The sequence below is a fragment of the Gavialis gangeticus genome, unplaced genomic scaffold, assembly GCF_001723915.1.
Source record: "Gavialis gangeticus isolate Ggan-Ray unplaced genomic scaffold, GavGan_comp1, whole genome shotgun sequence".
NCBI classification, from domain to species: domain Eukaryota; kingdom Metazoa; phylum Chordata; order Crocodylia; family Gavialidae; genus Gavialis; species Gavialis gangeticus.
Window position 1 is genome coordinate 6,729,562 of NW_017729012.1, and position 19,040 is coordinate 6,748,601.

General features: G+C 41.6%; 1 protein-coding gene across 1 annotated transcript in view; it reads left to right on the forward strand.

Annotated features, from left to right (window-relative positions):
• Nucleotides 1–19,040, forward strand: part of BCAS3 (BCAS3, microtubule associated cell migration factor) — a 545,610-nt gene that overhangs the window by 153,631 nt on the left and 372,939 nt on the right. Inside the window, exon 13 of the mRNA XM_019511118.1 lies at nt 1,521–1,614. Within this exon, the coding sequence (XP_019366663.1) occupies nt 1,521–1,614 (94 nt within the window). The remainder of the gene's footprint in view (nt 1–1,520; nt 1,615–19,040) is intronic.

The following is a 19,040-nucleotide window of genomic DNA, read 5'->3' on the forward strand; positions in this document are numbered from 1 at the left end:
ATTTAGTGCACCTAAAATAATCAAAATTACTCTTTTCATTTACAGGTACTTTAAGAGCAGGAAAAGTACGTAATCTCAGGCAGAGATTAACAAGCAGCATATAGCAGTGAGTTGAACGGATCAGTAAAATCATTACTATTCTCCTTCCCTGCCTTAGAGCTCCCCCCTTGCCCCACTTGCAGATTTGTCAGCACTGTACACTTTAAATATCCCATAGGGAAAAGACCTGTTCCATGATTATGTGACACCTACTTTACAAGCCCCACTTATGCTATCTGTTCTTTTTCTGCGTAACCTTTTTTTTCTGTCTTCTGTTAGAAAAATCATTTGTGGTCTATACTTAAGAAGGAATTATGTGCTCTTGGGTAAAATCACCCCTCCTTAATCCCTTTTAAATTGTCCCATACAGATAGGCTAGGTGCAGAATGAGACCACTTACCAACCTGAAGGTAAGTGCGGGGCTGTTTCACAACTTGTATTCAACAGAGCTCCTAATTATGGGCTTAGGGCCACATTACATGTCCAGACTTAAAACCATTTAGACACTGAGCTTAGCTTAGGACTTTGACAGACATTACCCTTAAGATGATGGCTTGGTTAGCAGTGACCTGGCCACAAGTTAATTCAATTAATGGCGTGATAAAAGGAGGAATAAGCCACAAAACAGATGCATTAACTTTGTGGCACCTTTAATTGAATGTGTGGCCAGCACTCCCAGCCTTTGGAGCTCACTGGAGCTTTTCAAGACTCCCATGCACTCTGCAGCTGGGACCCCACATCAGCTAAGAGGAGCTCCCAGCCCTGAGAGAGCAGCACCAAGTGCTCCTGCATGGGAGACTCTAATCAGCTGATGGGGCTCCCAGCTCGGGGAGTGCCGGGAGCCAAGCCTGCTACTTGTTGGCACTTCGGCGACTTGGAACGATGGGAACTGATGCTGGATCCCACAGTCATGCTACCTGCCACGCATGTGTAGCATGGCAGGAAGAGCAGTTGTTGGGATCCTGCATCAGATCCCTTTAAATTAACATCTGTCTGGGGCCTTAATAACACAGAAGGTAGAGTGTCCCTCTGCAAACCCATTCTGCAGCCACCCACACTGCAAGCAGCTGTTCTTCACTGCAGGTTAGCTTTATTGATAAGGAACAAGAAAAAGAGCATCCCTGCTTCCCACATAACCTGCCCAGCCTTCTTCTAGCCTGTAGTCACATGCTTTGGGAATCATGCGTGCGGAAAACTGTGCACTTGTGTCTGGATATTTGCTAAACTTTGCATGTATAAATACTTCTAGTCCATGCTAGGATGTTCCTTTTGTAAAATGGATACTCAAGGGTCAGTGACTTGGTGTGACATTTCATTCCTTACGATGAGGCCAGTAGCTTTCTACTTTTTCAGGCTAGCCCTTAAGTGGTCTTCCAAATGTGGCAGAGAAATGGAGAAACACAGGGGTGTTGAATGACTTTGTGATTTTAATGCACATTTGTGCCATACAAAAAAACCTAACCTTCTTTTGTTTTATGCAGGTGCTTGTTAGTGAGGACTCTGATAGCGATGGTATAGTGGCCCACTTCCCGGCACATGAAAAGCCCATTTGCTGCATGGCTTTTAACCCCAGTGGTAAGTTCTTCTGCCATATTTAATTTTATAGCATATAGTATGTAAAGAAAACAAGAAATGCAGTGTATGTTCTGTTTCTTTGGGGCTGTGAAAAATTACCACCATTCTTTACAAGTCTATTGTGGGACATGCAAAGACTTGGAAAACATTGATGTCTGTCTCATTTGGTTGAGCATTGCATGCCAATTGTCAGAGACTGCTTTTGTCTTTTCTGGGAATTTCAGCTTTAGGCCAGCTATACTGTTTTGTGGTGTGCGTATACAAAGAAACCTTGACCACTACCTAAAAATACATATAACTGAAATATTGAAAGGAATTATTTTGTTAGTTAAGTCCATCAGATCTACTGGAAATTAAGGACCAAAACTTCCCTGAAAGGGTTCTTCTTCCTAAAATTGGGAATAAGATGGGCCATTTCAAATGAAATCTTTCCTCTGAAGGTAATATATGGTGCCACAAATGCTTTGTGGATCTGTAACTCAAGGTTCTGCTCTTTTCCTTTTAAGTGGTATGAACCACAATCTGAAAATATTTTAAAAACCTCAAAGAAAGTACCTTTTCCCCTCCTTCCTCTTTGCAGACGAAGAATGATTATGGGCAGGTGAGATGCATCCTGTTAATCTTATTCAGTTGACAAGGAAACCATGTTTATTAGTCTTCTCAAGACACAGAAATAACTTTTTGATTGACTGCATAGTAGTCATTGAAAGGGCTGGGGAATTAACGGTTTCCCATTCTCTAAATTAACGAGTTCTAAAATGTAGTAAAATACTCTGCAGATTCATAGATGCTAGGGTCGGAAGGGACCTCAACAGATCGAGTCAAAGTTGTTGGAGATGAAGTCACGTTTCAGGGAGCTAAAACTGAATAGATGTCATGTATATCTTCACTTGCAGTGACTGGTTGGACTCATTTTGACATCCCATCTGTTATGTCAGAACTCTTTAACAGTAGTATGCGGTTCAAAGCTTCCTTACCATTAGTGCTTTTGACGTTTAAAAAAAAAAAATCTTATTTCATAATTCAAGGATTTTGTTCTGTAACTGTGAACATTAAGGTTAGAACATACTTTTTGGATTCTAAAAAGGTAATGTTTCTGTGCAGGGTGGCTAATCTTTGTTTTGTAGAAATCATAATACATACCATCCGCATGGTTTTGAGAGACTGAACTAAGTAGCACTCCTTATTGTGTAACACTTTATGAACACTAATTACATGCTTTTGAAAGGGTCTCTTTTTATTGTGTACATTTGCAAAAAGCAAAATGCTTATGGAAAAACAAACGAGCACGACAGAAATCTTGTGTATCTCTTGAAAGAGAGATTTGCATATGCATGGAAAATCCTGCTTGCAGGCTGGCTCTCTTTCTGCTTGCCCTTATTGTGAAATCACAGTCCTTTTTCTGATGTACAATAGATGTTTACCATAGATCTGATAGCCGAACAAAATGCCCTGCAAGAAAACACTGTTTTCTAAACATTGTGATTTGCTGACAGCTTGCAAATGCTGCATGTCATGAAACACTTGCAGAAATGGATAACTCCTAGGAAGGTGTTAAATCATGCTGTCTACCTTATTTTTTTTTCTATCAAAATGTCAAAATAGTTTTTAAAGTATTGTTTTGGCTCTGGACAAAATGAAATCTGCACCTCAACTGGATTCTTTCTTAGTAATATCCAGGTGGATTTGCTTGATGGCAGCACTGCAAGTGACATCATCCTAATTCATTGCAAACTGGCGTGTTGCCATTCAGGTTGATTTCATTGCAAAGCATAATGAAAACAGGAGGTGGCTTCTGCTGTCAGGTTCTCCGACTGTTATGCAGCCCTGAGGCACTGTTTTCTCAGGGTCTAACACGATGTTACAGAAACCTCATAGCAGTCTATAAAGACTTTCACTAATCACTGCAATCAATAGGTGCTGCTGCTCTTTGCGTGTAGATTCATGGATAATCAAATAGCCAGATATTCATCATGTCGTTATACCAAAGCACCCACGAAAATAATCTTTACAGATACTGAATTTTGGGAGGGGGGAAAAATGCATGCACTGTGGTTCCCAGACACAAAATAATTTCGCAACTCTTCTAAACGAGTGCTTTATAAATACACTTATAATGAACCAAACATGAAAGTTATATGCAAATATTTTTATGTTGAATTCACGTAGTTTTATGTAACACACTAATTCTTAATTTCAGCAGCTAAGAACCAGACTGCATTCTATATCAGAGAAGGGGTTGGCAACATTTTTGGGCAGGGTACCAAAAATCCCTGCACCCTTGACTTATAAGACGGTGTGCCAGAGGTGGACAGCGGGGGAGCCAGAAGGGACCTGATCCTTGTTCTGGCAGTGTAGCCACAGCCCCTTCCCTCCATCTGCCCCGAGGTGCGCGTTTCAAGCAAAATGCCTTTGCGTGCCACTCGGGCACCCCATGCTAGGGATCGCCAACGTGTACTAGAGCAGTAGAATGGATTTGTGCACGATAAAGATACCAACTTTAAAGATTTTCTCAGTATTAAACAATCAAGTAGTTTGTGATGATGATTAACCATAGGTGGTGATGATGAAACGACGCAATGGGACTTAGGGATGTCACACTCCAAAAGTAACTGTTAGCATAAGCTCAGCTTCAGTTTAGGACAAAGACCATCAATAAGCCCTAGAAAGAAGGGGTTGGGAGAAGGAACTGTTGATGTTGGTGTCATATGTTATCTTATCCTTTTTCCATTCTTAGACTTAGAAAGCAAATCCCTTGCTGTATCATTAGTTCCCCAGGTCTGTTAATTTTACTGCGGATCAGATCCCAAGCCCAGTGAAAACACTGGACAGACTGAGGGCATGTTTTCTCAGCAGGGTAAGTTAGACCAGGCAGGATGCCGTGCTAATGTGGCAAAGCTGTTTCTGGTACGTGAGCCAGCTTGTTCAGATCTAGTGCGGGTATCTCTACGTGGTACTGCGTTGCAGTGTGTAGCAATAGCCTTCTTTGACTTCTGTGGGCTGTGGATGAGACTCCTGAATGGTCTTTGTCAGCATGGTTTTCTTCTTTTTATTTGAGGAAAATCTATATAGCCATTTTTTTCCATTTTTTTTTCATTAGGACAAGATGAAAAATTATGCTCTTCACATTCTTAAAAATGTTGCTCTTTTTCATGTAGGTCAGTTGCATACAGAAACTTGGCATATAGCTAGCATACATTTTGGATGAGGCACATGGCCAAGTTAAAAAAAAAAAATCAGTATAATAATAAAAAAAACCCCCAAGTAATTGAAATATCACTTCTAAGCATGCTTGGTTGGGCAGCTTTAGATTATTAAGAGTCCAGACAATCCCAGTATACATCTTTCTGGCCCATCCAGACACCAGAAGGTTGCTCCTAGGGCAGTGGATGTTAAGGGAATTGTACATATCTCAATCTAAAACAAGCAGCAAATCCCACTTTAAAAATTGACTTGATAATAGATTGAAGAAAATCACAGGGAAAGAAAATTGCGGATCCTGGTAATTTAGGTTTTCTCTGCTTTTTTTTTTTTGCTGTGTTCAGCAAATCCTAAGCTTTCATTTAAAAAAAAAAGTTGCAAATTGTTTACTATGTGGGTTTTTCCGCACAACAGCTGGACACCCTATGAACCAGGGGCTTCATCCAGAAAACCCCCAAATCTGCTGGAATTTACCAGAAGCCAGTGCCATCCACATAGTTATGCCTCTTGGTTTTACATTTTTAAGATTAATAGATATGTAGCAATTCAGTAAAAGTAAAAAAAAGAGAGACTGGGTACCCTTTACCTATTTGATTGCTTTTTCATCTTTGGAAATAATTGGTAGATGGCATCAAGACATGCTAAATCCAGCAGATCAGTATAGTTATTTTCTTTGGTGGGAACGCGATAATAAAAAAAAGAAAAAGACGATTCGAGCCTAACACATCTGTTCTCTTTTCCAATTAAATTGTCAGCTTAAGTTCCACCATTGGTGCCAGTATTTCTTTGCGTTGGCCAGGAGAGAAATTTCTTCTGCAGTAATCTTGTAATATTTTTGGAAGAGGATTTAGTGAAAATGATTCCAGGACTGGGCTAGTGTGGCGCAAGTGCTAAGGCACATGACTGGCAGCCCAGGGGTCTCATGTTGGAGGCCGTAGCAGAAGCGCTTGTGGTGCAGCCCTGTCGGATTGCAGAGAATCTGTGAATTCTGCTAAATACCTTGTCACGAAAAAGAAAAAGGACACAAAAAAGAAAGGATTCCAGGACTCACATTCAGGTACATTGGGATCCCGCTGTGTGCTTATTTATTAATAAAAGGCTATTAACAATTTATAGCTTGCCCTGAGTATTGCACATCTTTATTTTATATAGAGAAGTAACACATCTCTATGTAAATTTGACCAAATTTACAGTTACAAATCCTACTGATTTTTAGACCTAGTGCCAAATGTGTTGCTTGATGCTTTTGAGACAAAGATGAAGGTGTAAGGTCCCACCCTTCCACGTCTCTCTTTAGACATCAGATTTGAATCAGTAAGTGCTGTTACAATACTCCTACAGCTGTTCTACAGGGGCCAGGGCCACAGTCTAGATGTTGCCTGTTAAGCATGAAATAGAGAGGAGCATGGCGTGTGGGCACTTCTTTCATGCTGCTGACTCCTCCATAGCACCTACGCTTTTGTGATATATGCAGGCACGTGTGCAGGGGAGGAGCTGGGTTGCATGGTTGACCAGTTTGGTTTTGTTGTAAACGAAGGCTCTAGCTGTTCCGGTTGCTGAGAGACTTGATTCACAAAGCCAAAGATGCAGTGCTGTCTGGTTGTGCTTACCGAGGCTGAAACAAGGAGCTTTGAAAAGCATGAACTGTCCAATTAATTTCAGCGTGTGTTAACTCACTCCGAAGATGTACGTGGAGCACCGTGAGCGACAGCTCATTGTGGTTTCTGAATTTAGTGGATTTGGGAGAGACCTCGTTCCACTCAGTCGGGAAGGTCGAGAGCCCTGGAGACTAGCGGTGCTCCCAAGTCTATTCATCCCCCCCGTGCAGGGGCAATACTCTGAGGCTGAGGAGTGTGCATAGTCGATTTGGAGCATCTGCACAGTCTTCTTTGAGGGATATCTTTTGTGGGCAAAGCTCATGTTGTAGGTGGACCTTGGAAGACTACCACACCCCTATTTTTCCAAGTCCAGTTCAAGTGCCTGAAATGTGAGCCTTGCAACTACAACTTTTATCCTTAAAACATTTCAGTTTGTGAATAAATATTGTAAAGATGTCCCGCAATAGTTAAGAGTCCCTTTCTATTAGCAGAGCCGTGGATTTTTAGCTCAGTGCAGCTAAGGTTAATCCTGAAGCATTACTGTGATTTCGTGTGCCAATTTTAAAACGCCTTTATGGATGTTCTTGTGTGGAATGAAAGTGAGTTCAGTTCAGTTTAGCTAAGTTCACTTGGGATTCCACTTGAGATGATTTAAACAAAACTGAATAAAGGCCTGGGTAATGCTGAGAAAATGTGTTTGCGCAGATATTTTTATTGTGATTTTTTTTTTTAATTCACTTTTATTAATCCAAATGGATACCTTTATTTAATTTGGATTAATTTTCCTGAGTGACCCCATGTAGACACAGTCTGGAATCCCCAATGAATCCGAGTTAGTTAGCTTTCACTTACAGTGGCAACGTGCAAAAGTTATTGGGAGTTAATTTAGAGCAGCTGACACACAGAGCCCTCTTTAAACTTACTGCAACTCCTCTGTTTGTCTGTACCCTAAAATGCCTTCATCCAAGACGTGCGTGGCCAATAATGCCATCTGCCTATAACTTCTGTTTTTGAAGAGTGCGGTGATTTGGTAATTTGTCTATCATCTGCTGTAAAATAGTGCACCGCTGTTTGGATAAAGCCAGCGTTATTTGGCTTTCATAGCCCCCATATTTCCAGGCCTCCATCAGTGGTTGTAAGTAAGACTGGGACTTTCCGTCTTTAGAATTTAAAGACCTGCTTTTTAATTGTGTACAACCAAAAACACTTCTCCACTGTATTGTGCAAAGCACAAAATTAGAACTAAACTGTGGAGTTAATGTGCAGGGACTTTTTAATATATTTTAATTGTAGATGGGATTAAACAATTCTCGCCATTCCTTTTTTAATGTTAAGATTTTTCTTCCGGGAACATAACAGCATTGTGTAATAAGTTTTTGTAGCAGGGATTAGGCCTTAAATTATCTTTCTGAATAGAATATTTAAACAGGTACAAACAGTTTACAGAACGTCTTGGTTATTACAGTACCATGGAAAAAAACATGTCTGCAACATAATGTAAATCAACGAGAGCTCATTATGTAAACTCTGGATGAAGGCGCCCTGGACTCAATTTTGGGAGGTCACAAACGGAAGGAGTATACCATAGGGGGTTATTTAATTTAAGATGTTTATGAAAAAGCCTCCAAGCTTTTAATGTGCTGATGATAGTGTGCCAGAAACTGTAAGTGCATGTAAGGTTTAGAACAGAGATGGGGAGAAAAAGGGAATTCAATGGTACGCGGCAGAATAAATTGCTCCATGATAATCTAGACAACACTAGAGATTGTCTGGACTACAGACTGCAGGAGCTTGTGCAAATGTCCCTTTTATTCACAAAGCTACATTATTAGAAGAGTTAATATAATTTATGTAGGGAAAAATGCTTGCAGTTTTAATGTGAGCAAGAACCCCTTAAAGCGAATACTGTTCGTTTCATTTTTGCACCCAGACATAGTTTACTGACTATTGTTAGGGACAGGATGCTAGACTAGATGGACCACTGGTTTGATCTCTTATGGCAATTCCTATCTCCTGTTGTCTGGAAACTTTTCACTATTGTCTCAGTGTGGCCGCGGGTTTAAAACTTTCAGACATTTGAGCACAAGGATTTGGATCTGAATTTTGAGGCTGGAGTCTTTTGCTACAAGTTCCTTAATAGGCTTAATAAAAATCCAGGACTCGTGCAACTCTGATTTTTTTGGAAGTGTTATAAACTGCATTTGAATTTAGTGATTTGGGCACTCTCCAACGGCAAGGGTATATACTAGAAGGTAGGTAATCTGGAAAACCTGGAGCGAGGCACTAGACATGTCATTGCCATGAGTGTAAATAAGAAGTGACTGTCAAGTTTAGAGGGAATACAGTAAAAACTGATGTTTAAATGGGGATGGTGGGGTTAGGGAGAAGTAATGGTATTCGGCTTTTCCCAGTTGAGTAGTACGGACCCATGTTCTCTCTCTCGCTCTTTTACTTGCCAAATCTGAGAACGGCTTTTTCCCAGAAATAGGAAATGTGATTGTTACCCATTTGGGATGCTCATCAACTTGCTTTGTTTACCATTATCAAGGTATCAGTCTAGTCATTTTGCTCCACAATCACAGACTGTCTCAATATAACTTCTGAAAGCCATATTTCTGTCTTTGTTCCTAGCTTTATCACCATCTGGCCACAAAAACTTAAGTGTCTCACTATGGGGTTTTTTTCCTCCATGTAACATTTCTGAATGAATTTTTCAAGAGTGTTTACTCTTAAAGCTAAAACGACTTTGTTTTAGTAATAATACATATTTTGGAAAGCTGTTTTCACAGGCTGCCTAACAGACCCATTAAGGGTCACAACGGAACTAGTTAAAACACATTTGAGTAAGTTTGGGACGTCTATAAAGTAACATAGGTTGACTGCTGGGCTCCTTGCAGAAATTCGGTCATGAGCTCTCATGACGTGCTCTGTCTAAAACTGAAGTCATTTGAATGGCTAGATCAAGATCGTCCTTGCCTTGACGCGTGGCGTCTGCAGTTCATTTCTGTGCACCTTTTTGCGAGTAAGACTAAAGGACTACGCAGGCATTAGGCAAATGCCGGCTAATTCCATCCACTACATGTTCTCACGAGAAACAACCAGCAAATGGTTTGCCATTGTGTCGTAGACCAGAGCAGAGAGTGATCTCGAGAGGAAAGTTAAAAATACAGTAAAAGTTACGCGACAGAATAACACTGCAGGATGAATTGGAGAGAGAATACGGCTTGGTTGACTACCTGGCATGCAATCTGTGGTGTATGGGTTCTATTCATAGAAGTGAAATTAAAGGATGCAGTTAAACGCTGTTGTGAAACGTCCAGTCCAACAGCTGCTTTTAGTTTGTTTTTCAATTTCTCATTGCCTTTCTTGTTTATTAGCTGTGACTCTGAGGTCAGAATTAAAACAAATATTTTAATGGCAGCATTTATGATGTTGGCAAGGAGCACTGCAGCTTAGTACTGCGCTCTAGACGAGACTCGATATGGGTGGTGTGAGGTAGTCCCGTCAGCCTTAAAACAGAGTCACGATTGGTGAGACTTTTCAAAATACAATGCCTGTAAATCACGCAATTGATAAGCATCATGGAATCCGTACTTTTTAGCTATGTTAGCTAACTAGACACTTTTAAAAGGACTTTGAGGGACCCATAGAGAGAGGATCCTTTATAGATTTTTATCGTGTTAAAAGCTACAGTATTCCTCAGTTCATTCTGACAGATCTGGAGGATAAAGGCCTTTATGAACTGTGCTAATTAAAACCAAACTCGTATGTAAACCGTATACATTTATTCAGAATGCAGAAATTGTTGTTCTACAGTCTCTTAAAAATAATCTTAAGAGTATGCGGGCCCGGAGCATTGGAGCATCTTGTTATAGTAAATTGTCTTTGCCCCATTTAAAAACAAATTGCAGAGTTTTTGCTGGGGATGGTTGTACATTAGTCATTAAATACATTGCTGTCTACCCTGAAGCCATAGGCGGTTTTAATAAAATAGATCCAGTGAAGGAGAAAAATAAGATCAATGTTTTGAACATGCATTCCAGGCAGAAAGAAATTTATAAAGTAAATGTATAAATGTTATGTAAAAATTCCTTTTTTTTTTTTATTTTTTATCAAAGCAAAGTTTAGATGCAAGGAAAAGAAAAACTGTATGGAAACAACCTTATTCTAATTACATTTTATCAGCAGTGAAGTTGAAAGGATCATGTTAACTTATCATCTAAGTGGGGAACCTGTATATACTAAATACGCCCTCTGATGTATGTTTAAAACAGGTAAAAACAAATACTGTTTGGATATTTAACATTATATAGATTGTCTATATAAAACACATAGTGAGAAAAACATCAAAACTTTTTCACATGTTGCCTAGGATTAAGAATCAAAATGATGCGAGGTTCTACAACAGTTAAATTACCCTTTATACTTGGACAAACTGCTTATTTCATCTTCTTAACTTAAATCGTATAACGCCTGGTTATGCCAAATAAGCTCGTCTTCCAGCGTTGCATATCGTTTTTATATGTGAATATGCAGCATGCACAGCAATATCGGTTTTTCAGCAGGAGCATTCCAGGGAGGAATGGAGTTGATTATAAAGTTATTTCAAAAAGGGAAACACATTTCTCAGTAGGACAATGTTCGTATTCCCCATTGTGTGTAACAGCTGGTGAAAACAGGTTATGGATTCCATTACTCTTGATTGGCGCACAGGAATGAATATTCCTCTTTGTATCCTTCTAATGGTTTGATCAAGAAGAGAGTTAGGGGAGAATACCTTCACTTGTAGTTCAGCAATTTTGGCTTCCAGTCAGGATGATGATTCTGAAAAAAATCAAGTCTCCTTTAATTCGAAATTAAAGCTGTATAGTGGTGTAATTTTGCCACGTCCCATTATTAACTACCAAGGCCCAACAAATACGAGATTTGGAGATTTTTTTCCACTGAGATGTATACGCAGTTTCTTCCCACAGTTTTTAGCTAATAATGTACAGTTAGGGCCAACTGCCTTTGCCCTTTTGTAAGATCTCATGGAAAAATTGTGTTATGGTCATTTTTGGGTATTTCACTTTATAAACCCAGAATTTACTAAGGGCTACAATTATGATCATCCCAAGTGACAATCATGCTTTTTATGAAGTATCCCCAGGGTGTATGAAGAGTAGCTAGATGTGGTCCATAGGTTAAATTTTAGATGCAAGGTGCCATTTTGTTTGTAAACAACATTTTAAAGTAATATTATCGCTAGTCTGCGTCGTCTGAAATGCAAATCCCCCCACCAAGGAATCCTTGCTTCTAGCAAAGGATGGTGCATCTTATATCACATGCTCTCTCTGAGGTTCCTATAGGCAAAGCAGAGTTTTAATTTGTGTTAGAAGTGTCCTGTGTCCTTCTTCCCAGACACTACTGTCCATTTTTTCAGGCTGTGCTGGCTTCTTACAACCAAGAGGAGGTTGTTGCCGCCTCCTGACACTCTCTGTTGGTTTGGGCCCTGACTTATGCTGGCTGAAGGGAGGGTTGAATTTACTGAACATGCAAATGAATTAATGTAATTTACAGGATGGTGCAGTTGAAGAGTAAACTGAAAAGTAGGGAAGAGTAAGTTTTGTAAGATGAACAGTAATATACTGCCTTTAAACTAGGGTTGGGCCAGAGTTGAGAGTGCTGTAGGCAAGAAAAGTATGCTCTATAGAACTGGGTTGTACCTGCTGGCTGCTGGACTCATTGGGGCACTGTCGTAAGTGGGTGTTAGGGTGAATAACCTCAGTGTCTAAAGTAAATTCCCGCACCCCCAGCTGAACTTGAATAGTACTTTTCCAGGCAGCGTGCTGTGTTCCTGCCAGGTTGCTGAGCTACTTCTCTCTCAACCAGTATAGAAACCTGAGACTGTTATTTTTTTTTTCTTAAAGCAAGCTGTCAGCATTCCTGATGACCTTATAGTAGAGCTGCTAGCTATCCACTGAATTGCACAGCCATATATCCTTTGACTTGAATATTTTCTTCGCCATCAATACGTGGGAGTTCTGTGCAGAGACGGAACAATTGCAGGCTCTAGGGACCGATACTTAGCTATTCTTTCCTGCTCAGACAAATTGGGTAAATTAGGCCCTTGTCAAATAACATACACTTGTCCTTCCTAACTTTTGAGAAGTACGTTGCAAGGTAGATATTAATTATCACACTACTTTTTTCATGCCTTGGTCTTAGGGTGACCACCCATCCCTAATTAGGCAGGACAGTCCTGGAATGGGATCATCAGGTCCCAGTAATGGGCTGCATGACTCTGGGACATCATTTGTCCTGGATTCACAGCATTGTGCAGGAATCCGGGTTTCCTCTTGTAGGCTGGCACCATTCCATCCTGCAAGGGGCTGCCTTGGGGTGCCGGGAGCGGGACGCAGGGGGCACCACGTGCACATGGCTGGGAAAGAGCTGGGGAGGGTGGAGAGCAGCTCCCTGGAGGTAAGTTTGTCGGGGACAGAGGGAGTGTGGGTGAGGCAGTTTGAGGCCCCCATGATGAGGGGTGGGGAGTGGGTCAGGGATTGGGTCTGGGGGCACTGTTCAGCCAGGGTGGTACGTGGGGCCTTGGGGCTGGGGACAGGGACAGGGACACAGCCATGGGCGGCTCACCCAGGGGGATTGGGGCATGTGGGGGGATGGCTCCCCACTGCTGTGCACCCCCCCGGGGGCATGAGGGCATGTGCCCCCCAGATTTGTGCCCAGGGTGTGGGTGGATGCGGGCTGACTGCTGCAGCCCCATTTTACAGGAGAAAACTGAGGCATAGGAGCATTGCAACTCTCCCCTGGCTCTGGACCACGCTGTGCCCATCGCAAGATCCCAGCCCCAGAGCAGCCCTGTGCTGTCGCAGCATCGCCACTACTGGGGTCTCCACGGAAACCAGCCACAGCAATGCATGCAGGGGCTGCTGGGAAACAGTCCACTGTGGGCCAAATCTGGACCTTGAGTCAGGCTTTGCCCGCTCCTGATTTAGATCCTGTTTTATACCCTCGTTTATACACTATGTGATGCCTCTTCTCCTGTGCTGCTCGAATGAAGCAGTCAGGACAGTACAGAGGAGTGCAGGTATACCTGGCTGCCACACAAGAGATGGAAGCTGCTTACATCCTAGCGCCCTTTTTTCTGTTGGGCTCAACTGAGCACCCGCAAAGCATCTAGGGCACCACTGGGTTCTGAATCCATTTTTAAAAGTGTCTACGAAGTTGTCTATTAAGTTACTATATTGCATTCTTGCTCCACCCACACTGAGGGCATCCCTGTTTCAGATTTTGCCTTTGATTCTGGATAGAGAACATGAGATTAGTATGGATGTGAAACTGGAAAATACAGATGAGACTTTCAGTGCCTTCATGAAGCTGAGCACATGTCTTTTGTTCACTCATTCCTGCTCTTTGTACAGGCATACCCATTAGCTACAAGATGGGAATGGGTTAAAAATGAAAGCCAATGTGCTGTGCTGAAGATTCAGGTCTTAAAGCATCATTTTTCACTACAGTTGCTCTCAGATTTGTATGCTGTCTTCCAGTTGTGAGTAGAGAAAACATTGTTGCTTATGACTAGGTCCGCAAATAATCCAGTAGGTGGCTGTGGATATCCAGAAAAGATGAGAAAATTATTCTGGATCTTGAACTTTTCATAGGAAATTCTTAAACAGAGATTTGTTAAACCAGTAATTGGATTTACATCCTCTGAAAACTGCTGCTGCAAAAAATGCATATTCATTTCATTTTCTCCAGAGTAGGTTGAGGGGCATTTTTTAAATACAAATCTTCCCTTTCATCCTCTCGTACATGTACTGTAGAAATACCTGGTGGCTCCAGGGCTCTGTAGTAACAGAAGGAGAAGGAACAGCATTTTCAACACAATTTTGACTGGAGTTTGAAATGTTGTCATTAAGTTAAACACTCTAAGTGCCGTTTTAATTTGCAGTTAACACTGAGTTTTAAAGTATTATACAGGTTTTTTTGCGTTGATCTAGGTCAGGGTCGGCAACATTTTTGGGCCAAGTGCCAAAAAACCCTGCAATCTTGACTTTGAAGATGTTGGCGTGCCAGGGGCAGATGGTGGGGAAGCGACGAGCGACTTGATCCTTGTAGTGGCAACGTAGGCCTGGCCCCTTCCCCACCACGCTCCCTGAGGCACACGTGTAGCCGCTGTTGGCATCAAGCCAGGCCAGGGCTCTGGACCCTGGCGCAGCCGCTTGCATCCTCATGGCTGCCTGCTGCAAGCAGGCTCGGCTCTGGCTGGATCGCCATCTCTGCGTGGGGGAGAAAGGGAGCTGCTCTGGGGGCTGGCTGTCCCTCTTGGAGGGCTCCTTGTGGCAGCAGTTGAAGTAGCCTTCCAGTACCCCCCATCTCTCCCATCACAAGGCATCAGCTGAGCAAGGGCAGAGCTTGCACAAAACCAGTGGCATGGGGGAGGGAGGGTGGAAGTTTGCGGCCGCTTCCCCCCACAAAGTGAAGATTTACAATCCAGAGCAGGAGCGGGCAATTATTGCAGGCGGAGGGCCGCTTACCCACTTTGGCAGGCTGTCAAGAACAGTGCAGCTCCATCCTCTTTTGTACGTCCTTTCAGGTAGTTAAAAGCTGCTATCAAATCCCCTCTCATTCTTCTCTTATTCCAAGCTAAATAAACCCAGTTCCCTCAGCTTCTCCTAAGTTGTGTGTCCCAGTCCCTGAACCATTTTTGTTGCTCTTCGCTGTACTCTCTCCAACCTGTCCACATCCTTTCTGTAGTGGGGGGCCCAAAACTGGACACGGTACTCCAGATGTGGCCTCCCCAGTGCCGAACAGAACAGAATAATTACTTCCCTTGATCTGCTCTCAAGGTAGTGAATTAGCGGTGGGGAGGGATAAGCTAGGCATCGAGATTGCTAGTTCACTGCTAGTACTAACAGACAATATGCTAAGCCAGTGGTACTTTAACCTTTTTTATAAGCAAGCCAAACCTTTCAATCAGAAATGGGCCAAGTGCTCCACAGGTGCAGTGACTTCTCTGAGCTCACCAGTTATCTGTGCAGCCCCTGGCCAGAGCAGCAGCCTGGGAAGAGAGAGGTGAGCAGCAGCAGCATTTACCCTGGGAGTTTAGACAGGGACATGGTGTTAAATCAGGGAGTTTCACCCTTTTTGTGTCACTGTACCCCCAGCGGCTGGTTGAGAAGGCAGGAGTCCCTTGGCGGCCAAGCGAGCGGGAGGGGGAGGTCCCCCAGAGGCCAATCGGCCACCGGGGGGGGCGGTCCCCGGTGGCCGAATGGCAAGCATCCCAGCAGCATGTTGGGTACCCCCAGAGGCCATCAATGTACCCCCAGGGGTATGTGTACCCCCGGTTGAAAACACCTGTGTTAGGTGATGATCCATTTACATGGCCTTTGTGGGCTGTTAGGTTGGGCATCACTATTCTAAGCTATTTCATTTGCATTTTTCAAAAAATGTTAATTATGCAAATTTTCTATTAAAGGAGGGATATTTTCAAATGGGGAATTAAAATCATAAACGAATGCTTTAAAAAAGCTGATGTTTTGTAAACATCTGCTTCCCTCTTTTTAATTTAGTAAATAATTGTTCTGCTTTCTTAGAGGTGCTACCTCTGCCAGCTTCGTGGCAAAGAGCTGTGAAGTGAAACACATCTAAATTTCAAAAAATTCCCCCTCCTTGGCTAGGGAAGAGGTTTTCCATCCATTAATAAGAGGAAAATTAATGTTGGGCCTGCAGTAAAACAGATTAAACTGTGTACCCCTTTGGATGCCTGACTGCACCTCTAACGGACCTGACATTCCTCTGGTTACTTAAATGCTGTAAATTGAAATGTGTTGGTGGCCTTGAGTTAATAGTTAAAGAAGTTTAAATTGGAATTTCTCTACAGTAATTTTTCCCATTGATCAGGGCAAGTGGGCAGAAAAACACCTTGTTCGACTGTTGAGAAGCATTGATAATGCCTCACAGATTAACTGTGACTTTTGTTCTTTTCTTTGTACTGCCTAGTGTATAAAATCTGACTGTTATTAAACAGGCTAATTAGGTAATGTTTGGGAATCACTGCTAAAATGGGAAGTGCTATACAAGTGCTAATATTTTCTAGCTCTGATCTGACTCTAGCCACCTTTTTTGTGCTTGGGTTTTTATTGCCATGGGGAACTTCCTTCGCAAGTTTGTGATTACTCTTAACTATAGAAGCTCAACCCATAGACTGGATGTTATCTGGTCCAGAGTGATTTGTAGTTATTTAATAATAGAATCATTCTTTGTTTTTCTGCTGTTTTTCCTGATTTTTGCCGTTTTTCAGCAGTACCTGGGGAGCCTACTATGCCTGGTTGGCCATTCATTGTAAGCTGCTCTGAACCTTCCTGGATAGGTGGGATATAACTCTTAATAATAATAATAGTAGTAGTAGTTGTTGTTGTTATCCCTCAAAACGAGCCTATTAAATGTCTTGCAGTGACATTCTGTATCCTATATGATATTTGTATAATGTTGTGCAAATGCCTTTACATTGGCACGTACTGTTGTGCAAATGCCTTTACATTTTGCATCCCAAGGCAAAAGGGGGAAAATAATTGGTGAAATATGGGCTAGTGCATAGCTGTGTTTTTTTAAATTAATTTACTGTGGACAGCTGTTAACTAAGATGGTTTTTTAGGGTTATTTTGCCTTAAACTGAAGAAAAAGTTAAACTAGAAACAAGGCTTTAAAAGTGGAGTTTTGTGATTTGAGGGAGCTGCGGTTTGTATGATAGGAAATTAGTTGCTTCTTCAGAGTGATTAACTGGCTTGACACAGATGAAAATGAAACGTGTGCAATAGGCAGCTGTGAAATCTTGCAACATTTTTGTGTGTGTCGTGATAGAACATTTCTTTACTCTTCCTCTCTCCACTTTTATTTCTAATTTCAGGAAATTAGTTATCTTGTATATATCCAGTAGTTTGTAAGAGAGACTGAAATCTTGGATCATGTATTTTCTCTATACAGAATTAACACATCTTAAATAGCTATGATAGGTGTTGTTTAGAAATGGACTTCTTTTAAAAACTGCATTTTCTGGGAGTTTAATCCTGGCAGTTCCTCAAGAGAACCTTGAGTCCAAAAAAGAGAAACCTCCAAAGTCCTGTAATCCTATGCTATACAATTTCTGTCATCTTGGTGGAAGTAATACATCTAAGCAGAACCCCCAGGGAGATGTTTTTCAATATCTTGGAGTTTTTTTCAGGGGCATATGCTTAGGTATGACAACAAATAGACTAAATCCATCATTCTTTTCCTTTCTGTAACCTCATGGCTTCCTGTTTCCCTTTTCACCTGGTCACTGAATCCGCCTTCCAGGCACATTGGGGCATACCCCAGAATTTCTCATTCACAGAACTTATCTCCAAATTCAGAGATAAATTGGTCAGTGCTAGGACTGTTTTTCTAGATGATACGTATTGCCTGTCTCTGCGAGTTTGGAAAAGTTTATTGGAACATGTCGATTTTCCTACCTGATAGTGAAGGAGCTTGGAAACCAAAGTGCAACACATGACTCATCATCCATCTGATATTCTGACCCCAAAGTAGATATTGAATCAGCACATTTTACTACAACGGTGGTGATTCAGCCACTTACCTGCTTCACCATCACAAACCTCTTGTGCCTCCAGGCAGTGATATGTAGTTTACCCACAGTTTAGTTGTAGCATTATTCCAGCTCTGCTTCTAATATTAGGTTTTGAGGAGGACGGCCCTATATTTTTCCTGCTTTATTCAGTCTGTCCTCTTAGCCCTTGTGTTTTTTAGAAAGCATGATTGGGATTTGTCTGGTCTGTAGTTCATGTGGAGTAGAAATTTGAATGGCATCTGTCCCCTTAAAGAGAAGGGAAGCATTTGAGTCCTTTGTTTTATTTCTTTCCAATATTTTAAATGTAAAATATTTGATCTGAAATCACCTTATTCACAATTCATTTCATTTTCATGGCTTTCCTTCTTTTTTTTCCCCCCACCATATGCATGTCAGGTGATTTCTCTTTTCTGAACAATGCTGAAATCGCTGTTTGTGTTTCAGTAATATTATTATTTTTTTAAAAACCATTAAAGGGGCCAAAATAAACTACTTCATTAAAATACTGAGAATGTTACAGATGTAGGTATGTTAGTGTGTGTGTGCGCGTGCACGAGCGCATGCACCCATGCGTGTTTTAGTGTGTATTGGTAACAGCGAGTGGCTGCTGTTTCAAAATACAGTAGTTTCCAGATGAATCAGAGAGGAGTCATTTGGCACAGCAGGCGTTTTTTCTTCGTAAATGTCTTGTGGGAGGATAATTTTACTTGACTATGGGTGTAAAAGTAATGCAAGCTATGCACCATGGATGAAATCCCGGCCCCTTGCAGTCAGTGGCAGGACTCTTATAGACTTCAGTGGAGCCAGGATTTTACCTGGTCTCTCTAACAGTCACCTAAGTATTATTCCAGTATAATCATTCAACTAGTCAAAAAAAAAAAACTTCGGTAAATTGTTGACAGTAATCAGCAACTATTAAAACATCTGCCTTTAATGGCGAGTGAGGATCTGCAGACAGGGTTAAAAGAAGGGAGTCCATTCCTTTTGATCTTTCTTCATTTGCTCAGCTGCCCTCAATGTGT